We start from the raw sequence: 23,148 nt of genomic DNA, 5'->3' as shown, positions 1-23,148 counted from the left end.
ATCTTGACCAGGAGAGAAAAATAGATAGCTCTCTTGGTTAGCCATTTTTATTTTGGATTTTAAAATTTCTTTATATTTTTTATTTTTATCTGTTCTCCCTCCCAACTCCCCACCCCTTTTGGCAGGGAGGAAGGGATGCAACCTGCAGTTTGTGGGATCTTAGGTCTCCGACCACAGATGGAGTCTGTACTACCTGCAGTGGAAGTGCAGAGTCCTAACCACTGGACCACCAGGCTCTAACATGTCCCCTGAGGTTCTACTTTGGTTGCATTTCACAAGTTTTTATATGTAATGTTTTTATTATCGTTTAGTTTTGTGTTCTTGAAATTCCATACATATATATTATATATATATATATATATATATTTTTTTTTTTGGTTCCACAGGTCACTTAGACTTGTGTCCCCTACCCACCCACCCATCCTTTTTAAAAAAATTATTTATTTATTTGGCTGCACAGCATGTGGAACCTTAATTCCTGACCAGGGCTTGAACTTGCACCCCCAGCATTGGAAGTGCAGCATCTGAACCACTGAACTGCCAGGGAAGCACCCCCACCAACACTTTAAATAACTGAATCTAATCCTAGTGGACACAGGAGATATCCACAGAGGTGAGAATTGGAGACATAGCATGGATGCTGTTTGCCAAGAAGAACATGTAGAAGGAGAAGAGAAAGGAGTCAAAGGGAGGACCTTGAAGGATGCTTAGGTTTGAGGTGTGGGTGAAAGAGAAGCCCTCAATGGCCATGGAGAAGGAGGGTCAGAAAGGAACCTGAAAGTATCTGGTAAAACGGAAGATGTGGGACTTCCCTGATGGTCCAGTGATAAAGAATCTGCCTGCCAATGCAGGGGACATGGGCTCAATCCCTGGTCCAGGAAGATCCCACTTGCTATGGGGTAATTAAGCCTGTGCCACCATGACTACTGAGCCTGTGCTCTAGAGCCCAAGAGCCACAATTATTGCATCCACATGCCACAACTACTGAAGCCTGTGTACCCTAAAGCCCTTGCTCTCCAACAAGAGAAGCCCCCACAGTGAGAAGCCGATGAAATGTAACTAGAGAAAGCCCGAGTGCGCAATGAAGACCCAGCACAAAGATAAATAATATAATTAATTAATTTTAAAAAAACACCTGAAGATGTGCCTGCCATGTACTGGTTGGTTCATTGTATGTGTCAAATATAAAATTACATGATAACATTTTATTGGATGCCCAGATTAAATATTCTTCCTGTGCACATCTGTGAGGATGTTTCCAGAGGAAATTAGTGTTGGAATCAGTGGACTCAGTAAACCTGATGACCCTCCCCACTGTGCCTGGGCATCATTCAATCTACAGCATCCCTGAGCAGAACAAAGATGGAGGAAGGAGATAATCACCGCTTTTCTCTCATCCTGCCCACTTGAGCTAGGACATCGGTCTTCTCTTGCCCCAGGACTGGGAGGTGCGCTATCAGCTTCCCTAGTCCTCAGGACTCAAGCTGGAATAAGGCCACCAGCTTTCCTGGGTCCTCAGCTTCCGGACAGCAGCTTGGGGGCATCTCATCCTCCATAATCACATAAGTCAACTCCTCATGCTAAATCTCCTCTCATTTATACAGATTTTACATACATAAAAGGATATGCATATATGTATATATGAAAATATATATAGTAACTGTATTATATATACATAAATACTATATATACACATATTATACTAACACATACAATATTTTATATACACATGATATTATATATACACATTATATATATATACACATATACATATATATGGGCTTCCCTGGTAGCTCAGCTGGTCAAGAATCTACCTGCAATGCAGGAGACCCCAGTTCGATTCCTGGGTTGGGAAGATACCCTGAGGAAGAGATAGGCTACCTACTCCAGTATTCTTGGGCTTCCCTGGTGGCTCAGATGGTAAAGAATCCATCTGCAATGCAGGAGACCTGGGTTCAATCCCTGGGTTGGGAAGATCCCCTGGAGAAGGGTATGGCAATCCACTCCAGTATTCTTGCCTGGAGAATCCCCATGGATCAAGGAGCCTGGTGGGCTATAGTCCATGAGGTCACAAAGAGTCAGACACGACTGAGCAACTAAGCACAATGCACAATGCGTATATATATATATATATATGTGCTGTGCTTAGTCCCCCAGGCATGTCCGACTCTTTGCGACCCCATGGACTGCAGCACGCCAGGCTTCCCTGTCCTTCACCATCTCCTGGAGCTTGCTCAAACTCATGTCCATTGAGTAGGTGATGCCATCCAGCCATCTCATCCTCTGTCATCTTCTTCTCCCCCTGCCCCCAAACTTTCCCAGCATCAGGGCCTTTTCCAATGAGTCCACCGTTCACATCAGGTGGCCAAAGTATTGGAGCTTCAGCTTCAGCATCAGTCCTTCCAATGAATCGTGTCCAACTCTTTGCAACCCCATGGACTATACAGTCCATGGAATTCTCTAGGCCAGAATACTGCAGTGGGTAGCCTTTCCCTTCTCCAGGGGATCTTCCCAACCCAGGGATCGAACCCAGGACTCCCCCATTGCAGATGGATTCTTTACCAGCTGAACCACAAGGGAAACCCAAGAATACTGGAGTGGGTAGCCTATCTCTTCTCCAGCAGATCTTCTCAACTCAGGAATTGAACTGGGATCTCCTACATTGCAGGTGGGTCCTTTATCAACTGAGCTATCAGGGAAACCCTTCCAATGAATATTCAGGACTGATTTCCCTTAGTATTGACTGGTTTGATTTCCTTGCAGTCCAAGAGACTCTCAGTGTTCTCCAACACCACAGTTTGAAAGCATCAGTTCTTTGGCACTCAGCCTTATTTATGGTCCGACTCTCACATCCACACATGACTACTGGAAAAACCATAGCTTTTACAGACCTTTGTCAGCAAAGTAATGTCTCTGCTTTTTAATACACTGTCTAGGTTTGTCATACCTTTTCTTCCATGGAGAAAGCGTCTTTTAATTTCATGGCTGCAGTCACCATCAGTAGTGATTTTGGAGCCCAAGAAAATAGTCTGTCATTGTTTCCATTGTTTCCCCATATATTTGCCATGAAGTGATGGGACTGGATGCCATGATCTTTGTTTTTTTTAATATTGAGTTTTAAGCTAGTTTTTTCACTCTCCTCTTTCACTTTCATCAAGAGGCTCTTTAGTTCCTCTTCGATTTCTGCCACAAGGGTGGTGTCATCTGAATACCTGAGGTTATGGATATTTCTCCTGGCAATCTTAATTCCAGCTTGTGCTTCATCCAGTCCAGCATTTTGCTTGATGTACTCTGCATGTAAGTTAAATAAACTGGGTGACAGTATACAGCCCTGATGTACGTACTCCTTTCCCAATTTGGAACCGACTCTAACTGTTGCTTCTTGACCTGCATACAGGTTTCTTTACATATACACACACAATATATATATATATATTATGTGTGTTTATGTAAAATGTTGTATGTATATATACATATATATACATACATACATATGTATTTCCTTGAAGTACATGGGTCCACTTACATGTGGATTTTCTTTCACTGAATTTCTTTGACAGTGTCACACCATGATGGGCCGAATCTGCAGATCCAGAACCTCAAATTTGAAGGGTCAACTGTAAACTTATACACAGATTTTTGACTATGCAGAGGTATGGCCTCCAACCCCCACAGTATTCAAGGGTCATATATATATAGAGAGAGAGAGAGAGAAAGAGAGAGAGAGGTGGGGGCAGGCAAGACCATTCTACACAACAAATGATCACAAAGATCAATGACTAAACACCACAGTCTCAACAGATCAGCAGCAGGGCCTCGGAGCCATAGTCATTCTGGGATCCAGTCCAACAGAGGCTGCACGGACCTGAACTGCAGTCTGCGCGTGGCCAGAGCAGTTGAAGAGAGAACCTCCCTATCATTTTTTCAGTGCCTCCACTCAGAAGGACCATCTACCCTCCTGCTCCTGTCTCATTGGTGAGGACTCATCACCTGGTCCTGCCTGAATGCAAGGAAGGGAGAAATGGGGGTGAGGAGGTGGGGGTGGGTGGGTAATCGGGTGGAGGGAGAGGAGCAAGTGGAATATTTGCAGTATTATCCTCTCTGTGACACACAAGGAGCAGCCATCTCTTCTTCTTATATAGCCCCCAACATGTCCACACAAGGACTGTTCCCTGCAGAGTCATTAAATAGAGTAAAAATTGCCACCCTCCATCCCACAAAGCTAGCAACTTCACATCACTTCCTCAGAGAACCCCCTCACCAAATCCCCTGATCAGAAGCAGGTTTTTTTTTTTCCTTCCATTGTTTCTTCTTCCTTGCCTCATTTTTCTTCCTGGCATTTCTCACATCCTGATTTATATATTTGCCCACTGTCCATCTCCTCCACCTGAGTATCAGCTCTACGGAGGTGGGCACTTGGCCATAGTCGCTGCTGTGTCCCCAGACCAAGAACAGGGCCTTTCACATACCAGGGGATCATGAAAAAAATCTGGCTAAGAGGGGAATAGTAGAACTTTCTTGTGGTCCAGTAGTTGAGAGTCTGCCTGCCAAAGCAGGGTACATGAGTTCTGGAGGACTTCACATGCCTAGGGGCAACTAAGTCAGTGAGCCACAAATACTGAGACCCAGCTCTAGAGCCTGCACTCCACAACAAGAGTATGTGTGTGCTCAGTCACTCAGTTGTGTCCGGCTCTTTGCGACCCCATGGACTGTAGCCTGTCAGGCTCTTTTGTCCATGAGATTTCCCAGGCAAGAATACTGGAGTGGGTTGCCATTTCCTTCTCCAGGAGGTCTTCCTGACCCAGGAATCAAACCTGTGTCTCCAGCATCCTGTATTGGTAGGCGGATTCTTTACCACGGCACCATGTGAAGCCCGAGCACAGCAACTAGAGAGTAGCCCCCCTGCTTGCCACAACCAGAGAAAGCCCACTCATAGCATCAAAGACCCAGCACAGCCATAAATGAATAAACAGAAAAGAAGAGGGGAATAGATAAATAGACAACAACAAAAAAGTGTCCTGTTGAAATAACAGGCAAACAGATCTAGGACCCACCGTGGACTTTATCTACACATACTTTATTCATTTCCCCCTGGGGCTTGTTGTAACCAAGGATCACAAACTGGATGGCTTTAAACAGCAGCAATGGATTCATTTCAGAAGTCCAAATTATTTATTTGGACTTGTGGAGGCTAGAAGTCCGAAGTCAAGGTGTTCGCAGGCTTGGCTCGTTTTGGAAACTACTTGTTTGTCTCTCTTCCAGTTTGTAGTGGTTTCTGGCAATCTTTGCCATTCCCAGTGTTTCTAGCTCTGTCTCCCAATCCCTGCCTTGGTTTCCACGTGGCCTTTTCCTCTCTCTCTATTTGTGTGTGTCTGTCTATGCTTCGCCTCTTCTGTCTCTTTTAAGGACACTAGTCACTGGATTTAGGGCTAATCCAGGATAATCTCAAGATCCTTAATTTAATTACATCTCTCTCTTTTTTTTTTTCCCACAATAAAGTCATGCTCACATGCTCTGGGGTTAGGATGTCAGCACATCTGTTTGTGGATCACGATTCAAACCACTACATGGATTAGAGTGAGGAGAGCTAACGTGAAGACAAAAAAGTTGCAGAGTGAGGCTAACAATCACAATCATTTTCATAAACTAAATATTTTCATGAGTTGGCTGTCTCAGAGGGGAGAACTGGGTAGCTGGGGCTGAGAGGAGAGGCGGGCCTTGCCATGTTACACACTCGTATATCTGTTGAATAAAAAATTTGACTGAAGGCTTCCCTGGTGGCTCAGTGATAAAGAATCTGCCTTCCAATGCAGGAGACATGGGTTCAATCCCTGTTCTGGGAAGATCCCACATGCTGCTGAGCAACTAAGCCCGTCCACCACAACTATTGAGCCTGTGCTCTAGAGCTTGGGAGCTGCAACTACTGAAGCCCACGAGCCTAGAGCCCGTGCTCCACAAGAGAAGCCACAGCAATGAGAAGGCCATGCATGGCACCTAGAGAGTAGCTCTGCTTGCCACAACTAGAGAAAAGCCCATGCAGCAATGAAGACCCAGCACAGCCAAAAGTAAATAATAAAGTCAGGCTAAGTCGCTTCAGTCGTGTCCGACTCTTTGAGAACTCATGGACTGTAGTCCACCAGGCTCCTCTGTCCATAGGATTCTCCAGGCAAGAATACTGGAGTGGGGACTTCCCTGGTGGTCCAGGGGTTAAGAATCTGCCTTCCAATGCAGTGGACATGGGTTCAATCCCTGGTCTGGGAACTCAGATCCCACATGTCATGGGGCAATCTACATGCTCCACAGCCCACCTATTACAAAGAAGATCCTGTATGTTGCAACTGAGACCTGATGCAGCCAAATAAATAAATGTTTTTTAAAAAAAGAATAATACTGGAGTGGGTTGCCATTTTCTTCTCCAAATAAAGTCAATATATCTTAAAAATTTGATTGAGGTATGTATGGCATATAATAAAAATGAAAATATGGAAAACATATATGAATCAGAACTTATTTCTGAAACTGGAGATTATTATACTAACTGAAATAAGTAAGAAAGAGAAAGACAAATGTCCTATGATATCACTTAAATGTGGAGTCTAAAATATGACGCAAATAAACCTATGAAACAGAATGGTCAATGTGACCATTCAGTATCACAGTAATCCAAGTCTATGCCCCAACCAGTAATGCTGGAGAAGACTGGAAAAGCTTAAACTGAATGGTTCTATGAAGACCTACAAGACCTTCTAGAACTAACATCCAAAAAAGATGTCCTTCTCATTATAGGGGACTTGAATGCAAACGTAGGAAGTCAAGAGATCCCTGGAATGACAAACAAATTTGGCCTTGGAGTACAAAATGAAGCATGGCAAAGGCTAACAGTATTGCCAAGAGAACACATTGGTCATAGCAAACACCCTCTTCTAACAACACAAGACTCTACACATGGACATCACCAGTTGGTCAATACCGAAATCAGATTGACTATCTTTGCAGCCAAAGATGGAGAAGCTCTATACAGTCAGCAAAAACAAGACCAGGAGCTGACTGTGGCTCAGATCATGAACTCCTTATTGCCAAATTCAGACCTAAATTGAAGAAAGTAGGGAAAACCACTAGACCATTCAGGTGTTACCTAAATCAAATCTCTTATGACTATACAGTGGAAGTGAGAAATAGATTCAAGGGATTAGATCTGAGAGAGTGCCTGAAGAACTAGATGGAGGTTTGTGACATTGTACAGGAGACAGGGAGCAATACCATCCCCAAGAAAAAGAAATGCAAAAAGGCAAAACAGCTGTCTGAGGGTGCCTTACAAATAGCTGAGAAAGAAGAGAAGCTAAAGGCAAAGGAGAAAAGGAAAGATATACCCATTTGAATGCAGAGTTCCAAAGAATAGCAAGGAGAGATAAGAAAGCCTTCCTCAGTGATCAATGCAAAGAAACAGAGGAAAACAATTGAATGGAAAACTAGAGATCTCTTCAAGAAAATTAGAGACACCAAGGGAACTTTTATGAAAAGATAGGGCACAATAAAGGACGGAAATGTATGGACCTAACAGAAGCTGGCCTTAGGAAGCATCACTACAAACAAAGCTAGTGGAGGTGATGGAATTCCAGTTGAGCTTTTTCAAATTCTTAAAGATGATGCTGTGAAAGTGCTGCACTCAATATGCCAGCAAATTTGGAAAACTCAGCAGTGGCCACAGGACTGGAAAAGGTCAGTTTTCATTCCAATCCCTAAGAAAGACAATGCCAAAGAATGCTCAAACTACTGCACAATTACACTCATCTCACACGCTAGCAAAGTAATGCTCAAAATTCTCCAAGCCAGGCTTCAACAATACATGAACCGTGAACTTCCAGATGTTCAAGCTGGTTTTAGAAAAGGCAGAGGAACCAAAGATCAAATTGCCAGCATCCGATGGATCATCGAAAAAGCAAGAGAGTTCCAGAAAAACATCTATTTCTGCTTTATTGACATATCAAAGCCTTTGACTGTGTGGATCACAATAAACTGTGGAAAATTCTGAAAAAGATGGGAATACCAGACCACCTGACCTGCCTCTTGAGAAACCTGTATGCAGGTCAGGAAGCAACAGTTAGAACTGGACATGGAACAACAGACTGGTTCCAAATAGGAAAAAGAGTATGTCAAGGCTGTATATTGTCACCCTGCTTATTTAACTTATATGCAGAGTACATCATGAAAAACGCTGGGCTGGAGGAATCACAAGCTGGAATCAAGATTGCCGGGAGAAATATCAATAACCTCAGATATGCAGATGACACCACCCTTATGGCAGAAAGTGAAGAACTAAAGAGCCTCTTAATGAAAATGAAAGAGGAGAGTGAAAAAGTTGGCTTTAAGTTCAACATTAAAAAAACTAAGATCATGGCATCTGGTCCCATCACTTCATGGCAGATAGATGGGGAAACAGTGGAAACAGTGGCTGACTTTATTTTTTGGGGCTCCAAAATCACTGCAGATGGTGACTGCAGCCATGAAATTAAAAGATGCTTACTCCTTGGAAGGAAAGTTATGACCAACCTAGACAGCATATTAAAAAGCAGAGACATTACTTTGCCAAGAAAGGTCCATCTAGTCAAGGCTATGGTTTTTCCAGTAGTCATGTATGGATGTGAGAGTTGCACTATAAAGAAAGCTGAGTGCCGAAGAATTGATGCTTCTGAACTGTGGTGTTGGAGAAGACTCTTGAGAGTCCCTTGGACTGCAAGGAGATCCAACCAATCCATCCTAAAGGAGATCAGTCTTGGGTGTTCATTGGAAGGACTGATGTTGAAACTGAAACTCCAATACTTTGGCAAACTGATGCGAAGAGCTGACTCATTTGAAAAGACCCTGATACTGGGAAAGATTGAGGGCAGGAGGAGAAGGGGACGACGGAGGATGAGATGGTTGGATGACATCACCGACTCAATGGAGATGAGTTTGAGTACACTCTGGGAGTTGGTGATGGACAGGGAGGCTTGGTGTGCTGTGGTCCATGGTGTCACAAAGAGTCAGACACGACTGAGCGACTAAACTGAACTGAACTGAACTGTATACAATATGCATATGAATTGTTCATATTTATTAAAAATAAACTGTATTAGTTCATATACAGGTTTGGTCACAGTAAATTATAGTGACTTCGTTTACAGTGGGCGGCTGCACTGGATCTTCATTGTGGCACTCAGGCTTTCTCTAGTTGCATTGTGAGGGGGCTTCTCTAGCTGTGCAGCACAGGCTCTAGAGTTAGCACACTCAGTAGTTGTAGCACTGAGCTTAGCTGCTCAGTGGCATGTGGAGTCTTAGTTCCCTGATCAGGAGTTGAACCCAAGTCCCCTGTATTAGAAGGTGGTTCTTAACCACTGGACCACCAGGGAATTCCCAACAGCGGCTTCTTAAGGGCATCTTGTATCCTTTCGATCCCATGCTTGCCTCTGCCCCAACAGATGGACCCCTACTCAGAACCTACCACATCTTTCTGTGGGTCTACATACACAGTAGAATTTACATATCTTAAGCATGTGTCAACCACAAGTCCATGGAAGCTGTAACACTGCCGTGTTGGGAGAAGGAAACACAGAGAGGGCACCAAGCTTTGGGCAGGAGGCTTCCCAGGAGAGGTTACATCTTTTTTTAAACTAGAATACGGATACTTTTCTTGACTGGGGTGCTCCCCACAGGGATGAATGACATCAGCTTGCTGTGTTTCTTACCTGGTGAAGGACACATGTGAAGCAGTCTGACAATGTCAACTGTTGCTAAGGATGTGGAGCAACTGGAATGCTCACACATTGTTGTTACGGGTGTAGATGGATACAACCACTTTGGAAAAACAATTTGACACATACCAGCAATTCCACTCCAACGTATGACCTCAGATAAACTCTTGCACAGATTCTCTGGGAGATATGTACAAGAGGGCTCAAAGAAGCACTGATCATACTTTGATGATTAAGCATTGATCACTGATCACGTTTCCTCAAACTGGAAACAGCTGCACTTTCTACTGACAGGACAATAGAGAATTATGGTGCGTTCACTATATGGTAGTGAAAATAAGGGCTTCACAAGTAGCTGGTGCTAATGGTGAAGAACCCACCTGCCAACGTAGGAGACATAAGAGACACAGGTTCGATCCCCGGGTTGGGAAGATCCTCTGGAAAAGGAAATGGCAACCCACTCCAGTATTCTTGCCTGGAGACTCCCACAGACAGAGAAGTCTGGTGGGCTATAGCTTATGGGGTCACAAAGAGTCGGACACGACTGAAGCAACCTAGCACAGTGAAAACCAACACACCCCCAACTACACCCAATATGGACGAATCACAGGAGCATATCGTTGAGTGAAAAAAGCAAATCATAAGAGAGTCCCACCATTATGAATTCATTTGTATAAAAGTACAAAGCAGGCAAAATAAACACTATATTCTTTAGGGATATAAACATAATGAGGATAGTAGGACAAAATTCTAGGATGTTGTTACCTTGACAGGGAATAAAGATAATGGGATCATCAGTAATATTGACAATAGTTTTATTCTTATACAAGGCATATGTGTGTGCTAAGTCCACATGTATGTGCTAAATTGACTCCAACCTCAGCACATCATCTGAATGGAATGCATGAAAGAATTCAAGTGAGAACTGCCCAGCTAAATTCAGCCAACTCTTAGGATTGTAAGAGATAGTAATACTAAATGACTAGGACTTCCCTGGTGGTCTAGTAGTTAAGAATCTGCCATGTAATGCAGGAGACACAGGTTCCATCCCTGGCCTGGGAGGATCCCATGTGCCTTGGAGCAACCAAGCTTGTGCACCACGACTATTGAGTCAGTGCTCTAGATCCCAAGAACTGCAACTACCAAGCTCTCACACTGCAACTACTGAAGCCCTCTCACCTCAGAACCTGTGCTCAACAACAAGAGAAGCCACCATGATGAGAAGCCCATGCACTGCAACTAGAGAGTAGCTCCCACTTGCCACAACTACAGAAAAGCCTGCATATCAACAGAGACATGTATATGTATATATGAGTCCACCTTGCAATGCAAGGGACACGAGTTCAGTGCCTGGTTAGGGAACTAAGATCCCACATGCTGTGGAGCAACTAAGGCTGTGCGCCACAACTACTGAAGCCCACATGCTCTGGAGCTCACATGCCACAACTAGAGAGTCCATGTGCTGCAAAGAAAGATCCTGTATGATGTAGCGATGAAGAGCCTGCATGCCACAACTAAGACCCAACCCAGTCAAATAAATACATAAATATATAAAAAATGACTAAACGATTATTGTAATTTTACACCACTGGGTTTGGTGTTGTTTATTATACAACAATGGATAACTGATACAATATCTCTTCCACTGGGTAGTTGGGGCTCTGGAAAGGGGATGAGGGGGACTCCTGTCTGGTTTCCTTCATCCTGGTGAAGGAGGTCACTGTCTTCCCTTCTTGCCTCCATCCCAATACCCAAGCCATGAGCATCACCCATCACCTTTGCATATGATCACTTTTCTCTTTCTACTGCTATTATCTGAATTCAAGGCACCATCACCTCCCTCTCTAGCCTCTCTGAAGCCATTCTTGCGCTTAATCCCCTGAACTATCTACACAGCAACCATAATGACTTGCTCCCCAACTCTTTAAAAACTTTTTATTTTGGAATACTTTTTGATTTACAGATGACTTGTCCTACAGGCTGTGCCGGTCCCCCTGAAATTCAAAGGTTGAAGCCCCAAACCCCAGTTTGATGGTATTAGGAGATGGGGGTCTTCGGGAAATAACTAGGTCAGGCAGGTGGAGCCTTTATGAATGGGATTAGTGCCCTTATAGGTAAAGAACCTGCTTGACAATACAGGAGATGTAAGAGATGTGAGTTTGATCCCTGGTTCAGGAAAATTCTCTGGAGGAAGGCATGGCACCACCTCCAGTATTCTTGCCTGGAGAATCCCATGGACAGAGGGGCCTGGCAGACTAGAGTCCATAGAGTAGCAAAGAGTCGCACACAAGTGAAGTGACTTAGTACTGCACAGCACATAGTGCCCTTATAAGGGAACTTTCGAGCTCTCTGCCTCTCTCTCTTCCTCCCTCCTTCCCTATCTCTGTTTCTATCTCTATGTCTCTCTCTCTGCCATATGAGGGTACAGCAAGAAGACGCTGTCTACAATAAAGGAAATGGGCCCTCACCAAATACCAGATCTACCAGAACCTAGATCTTGGATTTCCCAGCCTCCAGGAATGTGAGAAATAAATGTTTGTTGCAAACCCACCTAGTCTATAGTATTTTTGCTATAGCAGCTTGACCAGACTATAATTTGCAAAAGTGGTTGGTACAAAGAATTCTTGTCTACCCTCCACCCAACTGCCCCGAATGTTAATATTTTGCCTAACCAGGCATATCTGTCACAACTAAGAGATTAACTAATGTTGATATAACACTATTTACTAAACTACAGACATAATGTCAGTTTCCCCAGGTTTTACTCTGATGTCCTTTCGTGGTTCAGGATCACATCTAACATTTCATTTGGTTATCACGTCATTTTCTCAGACTCCTTTAAACTGTGCCAGTTTCTTGGTCATGCTTTCTCATGATCTTGACACTTTTGAAGTATACTGGGTAGGACTTTTATAGAAAGTCCTGTCCCTCCATTTGGGACAATCATCTGATGTTTTCTCATCAGATGGAGGTTATGGGTTTTGGAAAAGTGCAAGCGCCCTCACATCACATCAAGTGCCCATGACATGCACACAACTTATCACTATGATGATAAACTTGATCACTTGATTGAAGTGTTATCTGCCAAGTTTCTTCACTGACAGACTACATTTTCCCTTTCCATTCTTTTTCTCTAAAAGTGAGTCACTAGGGACTTCCCTGGTGGTCCAGAGGTTAAGAATCTGCCTTGCAATGCAGGGGACACTGATTTGATCTCTGGTGGGGGAACTAAGATCCCACATGCCATGAGGCATCAAAGCCCACCAGCTGCAACTACTGAGCCCATGCACTCTGGAGTCTATGCAGCACAACTAGAGAGGCTGTGTGCTGCAATCAACAAAAGATCTCCTGTGATGCAACTAAGACCTGATACAGCCACATAAATAAATAAGCCCTGTCTTATTCACTGAACATAGTAGGTGCTCAATAAGTATTTACTGAATAAATGAAGACAGAGGTTGGAAGATATGAAAGCCAGATCCATTCTATTATTCTCTAATTATGGTCACAACACCCACGCATCTGAGGTGTATATGTGCCAGGTGTTCAGGAGCAGTACACTGTAAGCCTCAGTTTCACCGCGTTTAAAATGAAGATAATAAAAGGATCCATCTCCAAAACGGCTTTGAAAGTTAAATAAGCTAAAGCACAGGAAGATGATACTCATATCTGACATTAAACAATTGTTATTACTATTATCTATAAAATGGGCATAACAGCGATCTGCTACATAGGATTCTAAGTGCAGAACTGTTTCTGGCAAGTGTAAAGTACTATATAAGTGATTAATGTTGTTGTTATTACCATCATCATGATCTGGTCAGGCAGCCCGCCAGTCCATCTGAATTTTTTTTTTCTCACGCTCCTCTGCACCGTGGGATCTTAGTCCCTGGACCAGGGATGGAACCCATACCTCCTGCAGTTGAAGCCATGTCCTGAAACAACTGGACCGCCAGGGAAGTCCTGAAAGACGTTTTAATCAATTTCATCCTTTTGTTTTGTAAATCCCTTTCCTCAGCCCGGCCGGTGGCCCCAAGATGTTTGCCAGGCCTCCGCTGTACCCGGGCTGGGCGCGGATATCCTTGGGCTGGGGATTATGACCCTTCTGGACCACAGGCGCCCATCGCCCCGCCCACGGGCCAGGACCGCCTGGATCGCCATGGAAACCCACCAGCCACAAGGGGGCGTGACGCCCTGGAGACGGATAGGGTCTTCTGCCTATTGGGTCAAAGTCATCTCAGCCAGGGGCGCAAATGGGGCCTCTGACGGGTGCGTCCTTGCGGGAAGGCGGGAATACGGCGACGGGCCGCCGGGACTGTACCGTCTCTACCAATCAAGGGTCGAAGTGGCAGTGATGGACAGGCGTAGCGGGAAAAAGTCCAGAGTGCGGGCTTTCACCCAACCCGCGGGCCGCAGTGTCGAGCAACGGCCAATGAAGAGGCGGCGGGGGTGGGGCGAAGAGGCCGGTTGCTCCGGAAGTGGAGGGAGGGGGTGAAAATGGCGCCCAGCTCGAAATCGGAGCGGAACAGTGGGGCCGGGAGCGGCGGCGGCGGCCCCGGGGGCGCCGGGGGAAAGCGGGCAGCGGGGCGGCGGCGGGAGCACGTCCTCAAGCAGCTGGAGCGGGTCAAGGTGAGGCCTGGAATCTCGTAGGAGCGCGTCAGAGGGAAGGGAGGAGGGACGAGGGAGGCGGCGGGAGGGAGGGCGTTCGCGGGGTGAGGGGTTGGGGGCGGAGCCCCGGGGGAGGGGGCTTGGAGGAAGGGGGTTGGGCGGGGCCCCGGGAAGAGAGCTTAGATTGGGGGGGCTGCGGCGGGAGTTTGGATGGAGGGAGTTGGGGGCGGGGTCCTTGGGAGAGGGCTTGGATGGAGGGGCTGGGGGCGGGGTCCCGAGGACGGGTTTGGATGAAGGGGGCCTTAGAGGCCGCTGGAGGAGTGAGGAGGAAGGGGGCGACGCAGGGTCAGACTCGTTTTTCAAAACCCTGCTCCCACGGCCCCTCCGTTATGGAGCCTTACCGCCCCCTTGGCACAGTCTCTGCTACCGGCTTTGGGATTCCTCCGCCTGGGGTTCCTCTCTCTGTCCAGCTCTGACCACAGGAGAGCTGGGAGTTCCTGTAACTGCCTCCCCCATTGAATGGGAGGGAGCTCCCTGGAGATGGCCTGATCTTCAGCTACCTGAGCAAGGCTCTGTCTCCCCATGAGACTAAATTCTCAGCGTGCTAGGATCTTTTCCCCCATCGGGTTGCCACCTCTGGAAGGGCAAGCGTGTAAATCTGCTGTCAGGTCAGCAGCAACTGGGGCAGGTTTGTGTGTGTGTGGGTCAGGAGTCGTTCTGTCTTCTCCATCAGGCTGGGAACTCTGTGAGGGCAGGGCTGTGTCTTCTCCTTTTGACTAGAGCTCCTGGAGCAGGGACAGTTCCCACCCTCAGCCTGATTGCTCCCTGGGTTGGGCTATGGCTCCGCCCTTAGCTTGGAAGCTCCGTGGACGGGGACTGTGTCTCCTGGTCAGCCTGGGCCTCGCTGACAGGGTTGTTCCACTCTGGGATCTCCTCCAGGGCTGGGCTGCATCTCCCCCATTAGACTGGGTAGCAGGATCCGAGGTGCTCTGATTCCTCAGTGCTCAACTTGAGCCTGTTCCCCCCCTAAAACCTTCCTTGAAGTTTTGGGATGAGGGAGTCAATTGGAAGGCGGCTGTTAATTGAGAAAGGGGAGTCGGGCAGGAGTTGGATGGTCACTGGTCAGGTTTACCCTTCTGTCCGCCTCAACAGACAGGCCCCCAGGGACCTAAGCACCCCGTGTATAGGCTGGTGGGTTGGGAACAGGTGAGTGGAGTTGGTCAAGGCCCCATCTCAGCCTCCTTAGTGGTCCTTGATGTCCACAGCTCACTGTGCCTTCAGGTAGCCTTCAGGAAGACAGCTAGGTGGCCCAGTGTGGGCCAGGGGTGACTGGGGGAGCCAATGCCAGTGATAGTCCTCACAGCCTGGGGGCTTAGGCAAGAGGAACGTGTGAAAATGTCAGTCACTCAGTCGTGTCCAACTCTTTGTGACTCCATGGACTATAGCCTGCCAGGCTTCTCTGTCCATGGAATTCTCCAGGCAAGAATACTGGAATGGGTGGCCATTCCCTTCTCCAGGGATCTTCCCGACCCAGGGATTGAACCATGTCTCTTATGTCTCCTGCATTTGCAGGCAGGTTCTTTACCATCTGAGCCACCAGGGAAACCGCAGGCAAGAGGAACCCTTAGGCTGTGGAGTTGGGAGGGTGGCATGGGGCCCTGGTGGAGAGACAGGCTCAAGCCATTCACACCTTCCAGAGCTTGGACCACCCTGGACCGTTATGGTTGGTAGGAAGTAGGCCTATGTGGCTGGGCTGGACCCCAAAGGTGTTGCTCTGCCTTGGGTGAGGGGACTGGGGGCACTGCAGGCCGCTTCTACCACGTGGTGTCTCAAGAGCCCTGGCTGCACCTTCCCCAGATCAGTGGGCAGCTCTCTCCTCGCCTCTTCCGGAAGCTGCCACCCAGGGTCTGCGTCTCTCTCAAGAACATTGTGGATGAAGACTTCCTCTATGCAGGGTGAGGCGGGGGCCAGGCAGGGGTTGGCGGGGTGGGGTGGCTGGCTGGCCCTGACCTGGCCATTGGCCCCTCCCTGCCATCCCCACAGACATATCTTCCTGGGCTTTTCCAAGTGTGGCCGTTACGTTCTCTCCTACACGAGCAGCAGTGGGGATGACGACTTCTCTTTCTACATCTACCACCTGTACTGGTGGGAGTTCAACGTGCACAGCAAGCTCAAGCTGGTAGGGCCAGGCCGGGCGCTGGGCACCTCCCTCCTGACCCATGGCCACAAATTGAAGATAGTGTACTCACGGGGCCGTTGTCAGGACTCCAAGTGTTAGGTCGAACTGTAGGAAATTGCCATCTTCAGAGCTGAAAGTGGGTAAATGGTGGGATTTCCTATGCTCTGATGGCTCAGGGCAGGAGGGACCCATTAGGTCTGTTAGGACCAAGCAGGCTGCCATGCCTGGTTTAGCCCTGACCTTGACTCCTCGAATGTCCCACCCCGGGAGGTGAGTTCCGTTACCCCAGTTTCTACGTGAGTTCAGAGAGGTGAACCGGTCTCAGGGTGGTTGGGCTTGGAACCGATGGGTCTGGCTGCGTCCTATCCTAGGCCTGGCCTCCCTGTGTCCCCCACCTGTGAGGGGAAATTCTTATGAGCCTCCTCAGTGTGTTCTCAGGATGGCAGAGGGGAGTGTGGGGTGAAGGCCGCTTGGGGCTCCCTGGCCCGAGACTGCCGGCAGGTGCAGCCTCAGGTTGGCCCCGGCCCGCTCGGACCCCACCCCCACGAGAACCTGCTGCTCAGGTCCGCCAGGTGCGGCTCTTCCAGGACGAGGAGATCTACAGTGACCTATACCTGACTGTGTGCGAGTGGCCCAGTGATGCCTCCAAGGTCATTGTCTTCGGCTTCAAGTGAGACCTGGGGATAGGGTGGCGGGGAGTGGGTGGGGGCGGGCCCCCAGGCCAGGCTCTGAGGCTCCGCCGGCCCCCAGCACCCGCTCAGCCAACGGCATGCTCATGAACATGATGGTGATGAGCGACGAGAACCACCGGGACATCTACATCAGCACCGTGGCCGTGCCGCCACCGGGCCGCTGTGCCGCCTGCCGGGACGCCAGCCGCGCCCACCCAGGTGAGGGGCGGGGGCCGGGGACGCTGGGGGCCCTGCTTCCCTGCCCCACGGCCACAGCTGAGCCCGCGTGGCCTGTGTCGCTGCAGGTGACCCGAGTGCGCAGTGCCTGCGGCATGGCTTCATGCTGCACACCAAGTACCAGGTGGTCTACCCCTTCCCCACTTTCCAGCCCGCCTTCCAGCTCAAGAAGGACCAGGTGGTGCTGCTCAACACCAGCTACTCTCTAGTGGCCTGCGCCGTCTCGGTGCACTCGGCAGGTAGGTCCCCGGGTCTGCCGACAGGCCCTGCGTACATGCTCCCAGCCTCGGGGCCCTGTGACCCAATGACTTGGCCAAGCCGCCCCTTGAGGTCGGTGCCATCACTACCCCGCGTCACAGATGAGGTGACTGAGACCCCGGAGAGGTGAAGTTGCTCTTTCAGGAAGTGGCAATGTGGGCTCCAAACCCAGCCACCCTGCCTCCCCAATCTCCACCCCAGCACTGCCTACTAGAACTTTCCATGGGGCTAAGAGGGTCCATATCTGGGGTGTCTGCTACAGCTGCCACCAGTAGCCACTTGACAGTGGCTCATGTGACCAAGGAACTGAGTTGTTAAATTTAATTTTAGTGATGTCAAGTTCAAATAGTCACATGTGGTCAGCCACTGTCCACCATGCTGGACAGTGCAGTGCGTCCTTCTATTCAAAGAAAGGTTGATTAAAAACTTAAGGGAGTGGTTAGTGCACAGAGGGCCTTCTTACGGTTTTGGCTGTTGCTGACTTGGGGCAGGGGGCGGTGGGCTCCTGCTTTCCCAGGGCCTTATGGCAACAGAAGGTGCCTGTGGCCCAGTAGCAGCCCTGTGCCTAAGCGTGTCTGAGGCTTTAGTGGCAGAAGCTGGGGGCCGCTTGGCATTTGGGAAGGTAGGACTGTATGGTTACCTCCCCCGGATCAGCAGGGAGTGCCCCAGCATGCCTGTCTGTGGAGAGTGTGCCTTAAAGACGTGTTCACGTGCAAAAAAGCCACACGGAGATCTGTAACCTGTTACTGATGCCATTTATATGAGTTTAAGATGTGCTTCAGTTATGCCAGAACCCAGTCCGATAAAGATGACCACTGGGACTTCCCCAGGGGTCCAGTGGTTAGGATTCCGCATTTTCACTGCGAGGGCCCAGGTTCAGTCCCTGGTTGGAGAGGACCTAAGATCCTGCAGACTGAGTAGCATGGCCAAAAAAAAAAAGATATCAACTACCTGCATTTAAAATGATTGCCCTTTGGGGAGGGAGGGGGATGGACATGAGAGGAGGATTCTATATATATGCTCATGTGTGTGTGCTCAGTTGCTTCAGTCATGTACGACTGTGACCCCATGAACTGTAGTCCGCCAGGCTCCTCTGTCCATGGGGATTCTCCAGGCAAGAATACTGGAGTGGGTTGCCATTTCCTCCTCTAGGGGATCTTCCCAACCCAGGGATTGAACCCGGGTCTCCTGCGTTGGCAGGTGGATTCTTTACCTCTGAGTCACTGGGGAAGCCGTGTATATGTTATATATGTATATATAACTGAGCCTACAGACCAGCAAGGGGCAATGTGCCTTGTCCTCAAGCTCTTCCAGGGGCCTCCCACCCCTGCCCTGGCCACCTGTACCAGCATGGGCAAGGCTCTGCTTCTCGCCAAACCATGATCCCCCAACAAGCTAGGCCTGGACGGGGCGGCTGCTCCCCACCCCGTTAGGAAGGACCACATGGGACAGGGTGCAGCCGTGTGCACACCACCCAGGTGAGGGGCATTGTCAGCAGTGTCTGACACTCCTCTCACCCTAGGATGGTATTTACAGAGGGGGAGTTTTGACGCGAACATTTTCCACTCACCCGCCTCCTCTCCAGAAGTGCCACCACCATGGCAGACAGGAGTGTGTTGGCATACTTGTATTATCTCTCAGTGTGACCTTGGACAAGTTTCTCTGAGCCTTGGCCCTGAGTCTCTGAACTGAGAGGACAGCTTCCCTTTACAAGGGCTACTTATAGGGGGGCCCAGTGGAGCAGGGCAGGTAGAGCACAGGGCCCGGCGGTGGTACTGCTTGGTGGATGCATTGAGTTTGCCACACTGAGATTCTCCATAGGGAGATCTGGCCCCCAGTCAGGTGGAGTCACAGAGAGACCTGGGATCCGGCCAGGCTGTGCCTGTGCCTGTGGTCTGTCTGGTCTGTTGAAAAGGACAGAAGACAGTGTGGTAAACTGTCAGACTTCTGTGGCTTATAAATTTGACTGTGCTGGGTCTTCATTGCTGTGTGGGCATTTCTCTAGTTGCGTAGAGTGGGTACTGCTCTCTAGTTGTGGTGCATGGAGTTCTCATTGAGGTGGCTTCTCTTGTAGAGCAGAGCCTCTAGTTGTGCGGGCTTCAGTAATTGTGGCTCTAGAGCACAGGTTCAGTTGTGGCGTGCAGGCTTATTTGTTCCTGGGCATGTGGGATCATCCCAGATCAGGGATCGAACCTGTGTCTCCTGCATTGGCAGGCGGATTCTTTACCACTGAGCTACCAGGGAAGCCCTTATGTAGCTTTTATCTTCTGTCATCATCATAGACTCTCAGCTCCCTAGTTCAGTTCAGTCACTCAATCGTGTCTAATTCTTTGTGACCCCATGGACTGCAGCATGCCAGGCTTCCCTGTCCATCACCAACTCCCAGAGTTTGCTCACACTCACGTCTGTCGAGTCGGTGATGCCATCCAACCATATCATCCTCTGTCATTCCCTTCTTTTTCTGCCTTCAATCTTTCTCAGCATCAGGGTCTTTTCTGATGAGTCAGTTCTTTGAATCAGGTGGCCACAGTATTTGAGTTTCAGCTTCAGCATCACTCCTTCCAATGAATATTCAGGACTGATTTCCTTTAGGATTGACTGGTTTGATCTCTATGCAGTCCAAGGGACTCTCAAAGAGTCTTCTCCAGCACCACAGGTCAAAATCTTCAATTTTTCGGCATTCAGCTTTCTTTATGGTCCAACTCGCACCTCCATACATGACTGCTGTTATCCGTATATGTCAGCTCCCAAGAGCAGGGAATTTTGTCTTGTTCACTCCTGTGTCCTCAGTATGGGGCATAACGGCAGATGCTTAAGAGGAAGGTTTGAATGAACATGTGTTCCGTTTTGGTTGTTTCGGACTGATCTCAGCATATGTCAGTCTTCTAGAAGGGTCTCCTCTTGGATTTCTAAGATCCACGCCTCCCTACCCCCGGGTAATGTGGGAGGTCAGGAGAGCATTCTGACCTAAACTCATCTGTTGACTTCTTCTACCTCCCTCACTTTTTATGTTTATGTTCCAGGAGATAGCAGCTTCTGCCAGATCCTATACGACCACACCACCTACCCCCCAGCCCCTCCCAGCCCCCCTGGACCCCAGAGCCCAGAGTTGCCCCCTGTTCTCCCCAGCCTCTGCCCTGAAGCGGCCCCAGCCTGGCCCTCTGGGACCCCCGATCCCTCGCCTGCCATTGCCAAAGCCAAGGAGTTTGTGGCTGACATCTTCCGCCGGGCCAAAGAGGCCAAGGGTGGGACCTCGGAGGAAGTCCGGCCATCACCCTGCCCAGGGCCCTCAGGCAGCCGCTGCCGCCTGCCCTCTGAGCCCCTTGGCCCAGGTGGGGAGGTGGTGCCCCGGGACAGCCCCCCTGCAGCAGAGGCGCCCGCCCCGGAGCCTGGATACGTCAACTACACCAAGCTCTATTACGTGCTGGGGTCCGGTGAGGGGACAGAGCCAGAGGATGGTGAGCGGGGAGCCCTTCTGGTGGGCAGGGCCCCAAGCACGGGAGGTTGGCCTTGAGAGCTTCTAGGACTCCCACTGCCATCCCTACCCCCGTGTCCTGCCCCCTCAGAGTTCGAGGATGACAAGATCTCCCTGCCCTTCGTGGTGACTGATCTCCGCGGTCGCAACCTGAGGCCCATGCGGGAGCAGGCCGCCGTCCAGGTGGGTGTGGGTGGTGGGCAGGCCAAGGGGCAGCTCCTGGGGCACCTCCTGGGATGGTGGTGGATGCAGTTCTCCCCCTGCCCTTGTCCACAGGGTCAGTACCTGACAGTCGAGCAGCTCACGCTGGACTTCGAGTATGTCATCAACGAGGTGATCCGCCACGACGCCACTTGGGGTCACCAGTTCTGTTCCTTTAGCGACTATGATATTGTCATCCTGGAGGTGGGTCCAGGTGTCGGGCAGGGCAGTCCAGGGCCTCCTCTGCTCTTGGTGGCACTCTCAGTAGCTGTCACTGTACATCCCCCCACCCCCCAGGTCTGCCCAGAAACCAACCAGGTCCTCATTAACATTGGCCTGCTGCTCCTGGCATTCCCATCCCCAACTGAGGAAGGCCAGCTCCGGTGAGTGGGCAAGGACCCGCCCTCACCCTTGCCCAGCAGGGTCCTACACTCATGGTATCTCAATGTGGGGAGGTGGCATATGATAAAACTCCCCTTGACCCCCCAAAGCTTGGATAGGCTATTCCATTACTGCTCCAAAGATAAAAGCCCCTTAGGGTAGCCTGGGTTCAAGCTCAGGGACCCTGTAGTCCCCCACTTTCTCTTGTGCTCACCAGCTTTCCCTCCTGTAGACCAAAGACCTACCACACCAGTCTCAAGGTGGCATGGGACCTCAACACGGGCATCTTTGTGACAGTCAGCGTGGGCGACCTCACTGAGGTCAAAGGGCAGACCAGGTGAGGCAGGGTCGGGGGGCAGGGCTGGGTTGGGCCCAGGGCTGGGAGAGTTGTTCATACCCTCTTCCTCAGCGGCAGCGTCTGGAGCTCATATCGCAAGAGCTGCGTGGACATGGTCATGAAGTGGCTGGTGCCTGAGAGCAGCGGCCGATACGTCAACAGGATGACCAACGAGGCCCTGCACAAAGGTGGGGCGCTGACCTGATGACAGTTCGGGACTGAAGTCCTGGTCCTGGGGCTGGGCAGGACCCGGAGCGGGCACTAATTGCTAAATGTTGCTGAATGAAGGAGCCCGTTGGCTGAGCAGTGGCATGGGGGTGAAGGCGAGGGCAGCCCAGGCCAGGGCCAGGGGGCCAGCTCAGATGTGGCACCTGGCAGCCCTCCAACCATTCATTCATTCATTCAGCAGACATTAATTGAATGGCTGCAGGCCTGAGGCAGAGATAACTTGCACCTGCCTTGCTAGAGCCTTCTGGGCCGGCTCGAGGTTCCAAGGCTTTGTCCCCACCTTCCCCTGCAGGGTGCTCACTGAAAGTTTTGGCGGACAGCGAGCGATACACGTGGATTGTGCTGTGAGGGCCCGGCCGCCCTGGACACTGACTCCAACTACCTCCGCGGCCTGAGAGCTGGCCGCCCTCCTGGTAGCCGCTGGCCGGCCGGCCAACCGACCAACCGACCAACCGATGACCGGCACTAGTGTTAGGCTGCGGGAAGGGGGCTGGGCCGGGCAGCCCCTGGTGGCCTGAGAGTCTGGACACTTCTTATTTATGCCTATTTAAGTGGGGAAGGGGCAGAGGGAAGAGAGCCCTCTGCCCCGCCTGCCTTGAGCGCCCGCCTTCACCCTAAGCTGGGCGCGGGTCCTCGTTCCTCGAGAGTTCGCCCCTTTCCTCAGCTACAGGTGTGGAGATGGCCCCCCACACACCCCAGGGAGGCCAGATGGGTCCCAGACCCCTGCCCCGACCACCCTCCGTCTCCCCCACCTGAGGTGGAGAACCTAGTGGCCGTCACACCTCCCCCTCCCAGTCCTGTTGTTTCTCTTCACGTAATAAATGTTTTATTTCTGAACCTCA

General features: G+C 49.8%; 2 protein-coding genes across 53 annotated transcripts in view; one reads left to right on the top strand and one right to left on the bottom strand.

The window, feature by feature from the left end:
• PODNL1 (podocan like 1) overlaps positions 1-14,259 on the bottom strand; it is a 25,107-nt gene extending 10,848 nt beyond the window's left edge. For 18 of the 44 annotated variants that reach the window (XM_081501466.1, XM_081501458.1, XM_081501472.1 and 15 more), the window contains exon 1: positions 13,645-13,887. The gene's annotated coding sequence lies outside the window, so the exon portion shown is untranslated. The other 26 variants (XM_081501448.1, XM_081501460.1, XM_081501477.1 and 23 more) reach the window with 4 other exon arrangements.
• On the top strand, positions 14,201-23,148 carry DCAF15 (DDB1 and CUL4 associated factor 15). Of its 9 annotated transcripts, none has more exons than XM_081501485.1 (13): positions 14,201-14,360; positions 16,233-16,294; positions 16,383-16,518; positions 17,082-17,188; positions 17,269-17,408; positions 17,495-17,665; positions 20,708-21,142; positions 21,251-21,342; positions 21,436-21,564; positions 21,658-21,743; positions 21,974-22,078; positions 22,151-22,266; positions 22,599-23,148. In XM_081501485.1, the coding sequence occupies exons 1-13, from the start codon at positions 14,229-14,231 to the stop codon at positions 22,652-22,654; spliced, it is 1,767 nt and encodes a 588-aa protein (XP_081357611.1). In that variant the 5' UTR covers positions 14,201-14,228; the 3' UTR covers positions 22,655-23,148. The 9 variants fall into 9 exon arrangements, with proteins under 9 accessions (XP_081357611.1, XP_081357613.1, XP_081357610.1 ...); XM_081501487.1 differs by having other exon boundaries at positions 16,197-16,294; positions 16,440-16,518; XM_081501484.1 differs by having other exon boundaries at positions 16,197-16,294; positions 21,442-21,564.

Source organism: Giraffa tippelskirchi, chromosome 6 (genome assembly GCF_054371585.1).
Source record: "Giraffa tippelskirchi isolate mGirTip1 chromosome 6, T2T-mGirTip1v1.2.pri, whole genome shotgun sequence".
Classification (NCBI taxonomy): domain Eukaryota; kingdom Metazoa; phylum Chordata; class Mammalia; order Artiodactyla; family Giraffidae; genus Giraffa; species Giraffa tippelskirchi.
The sequence above is the reverse complement of the archived record's forward strand: the minus strand, read 5'-3'. Positions and strand labels throughout refer to the sequence as shown.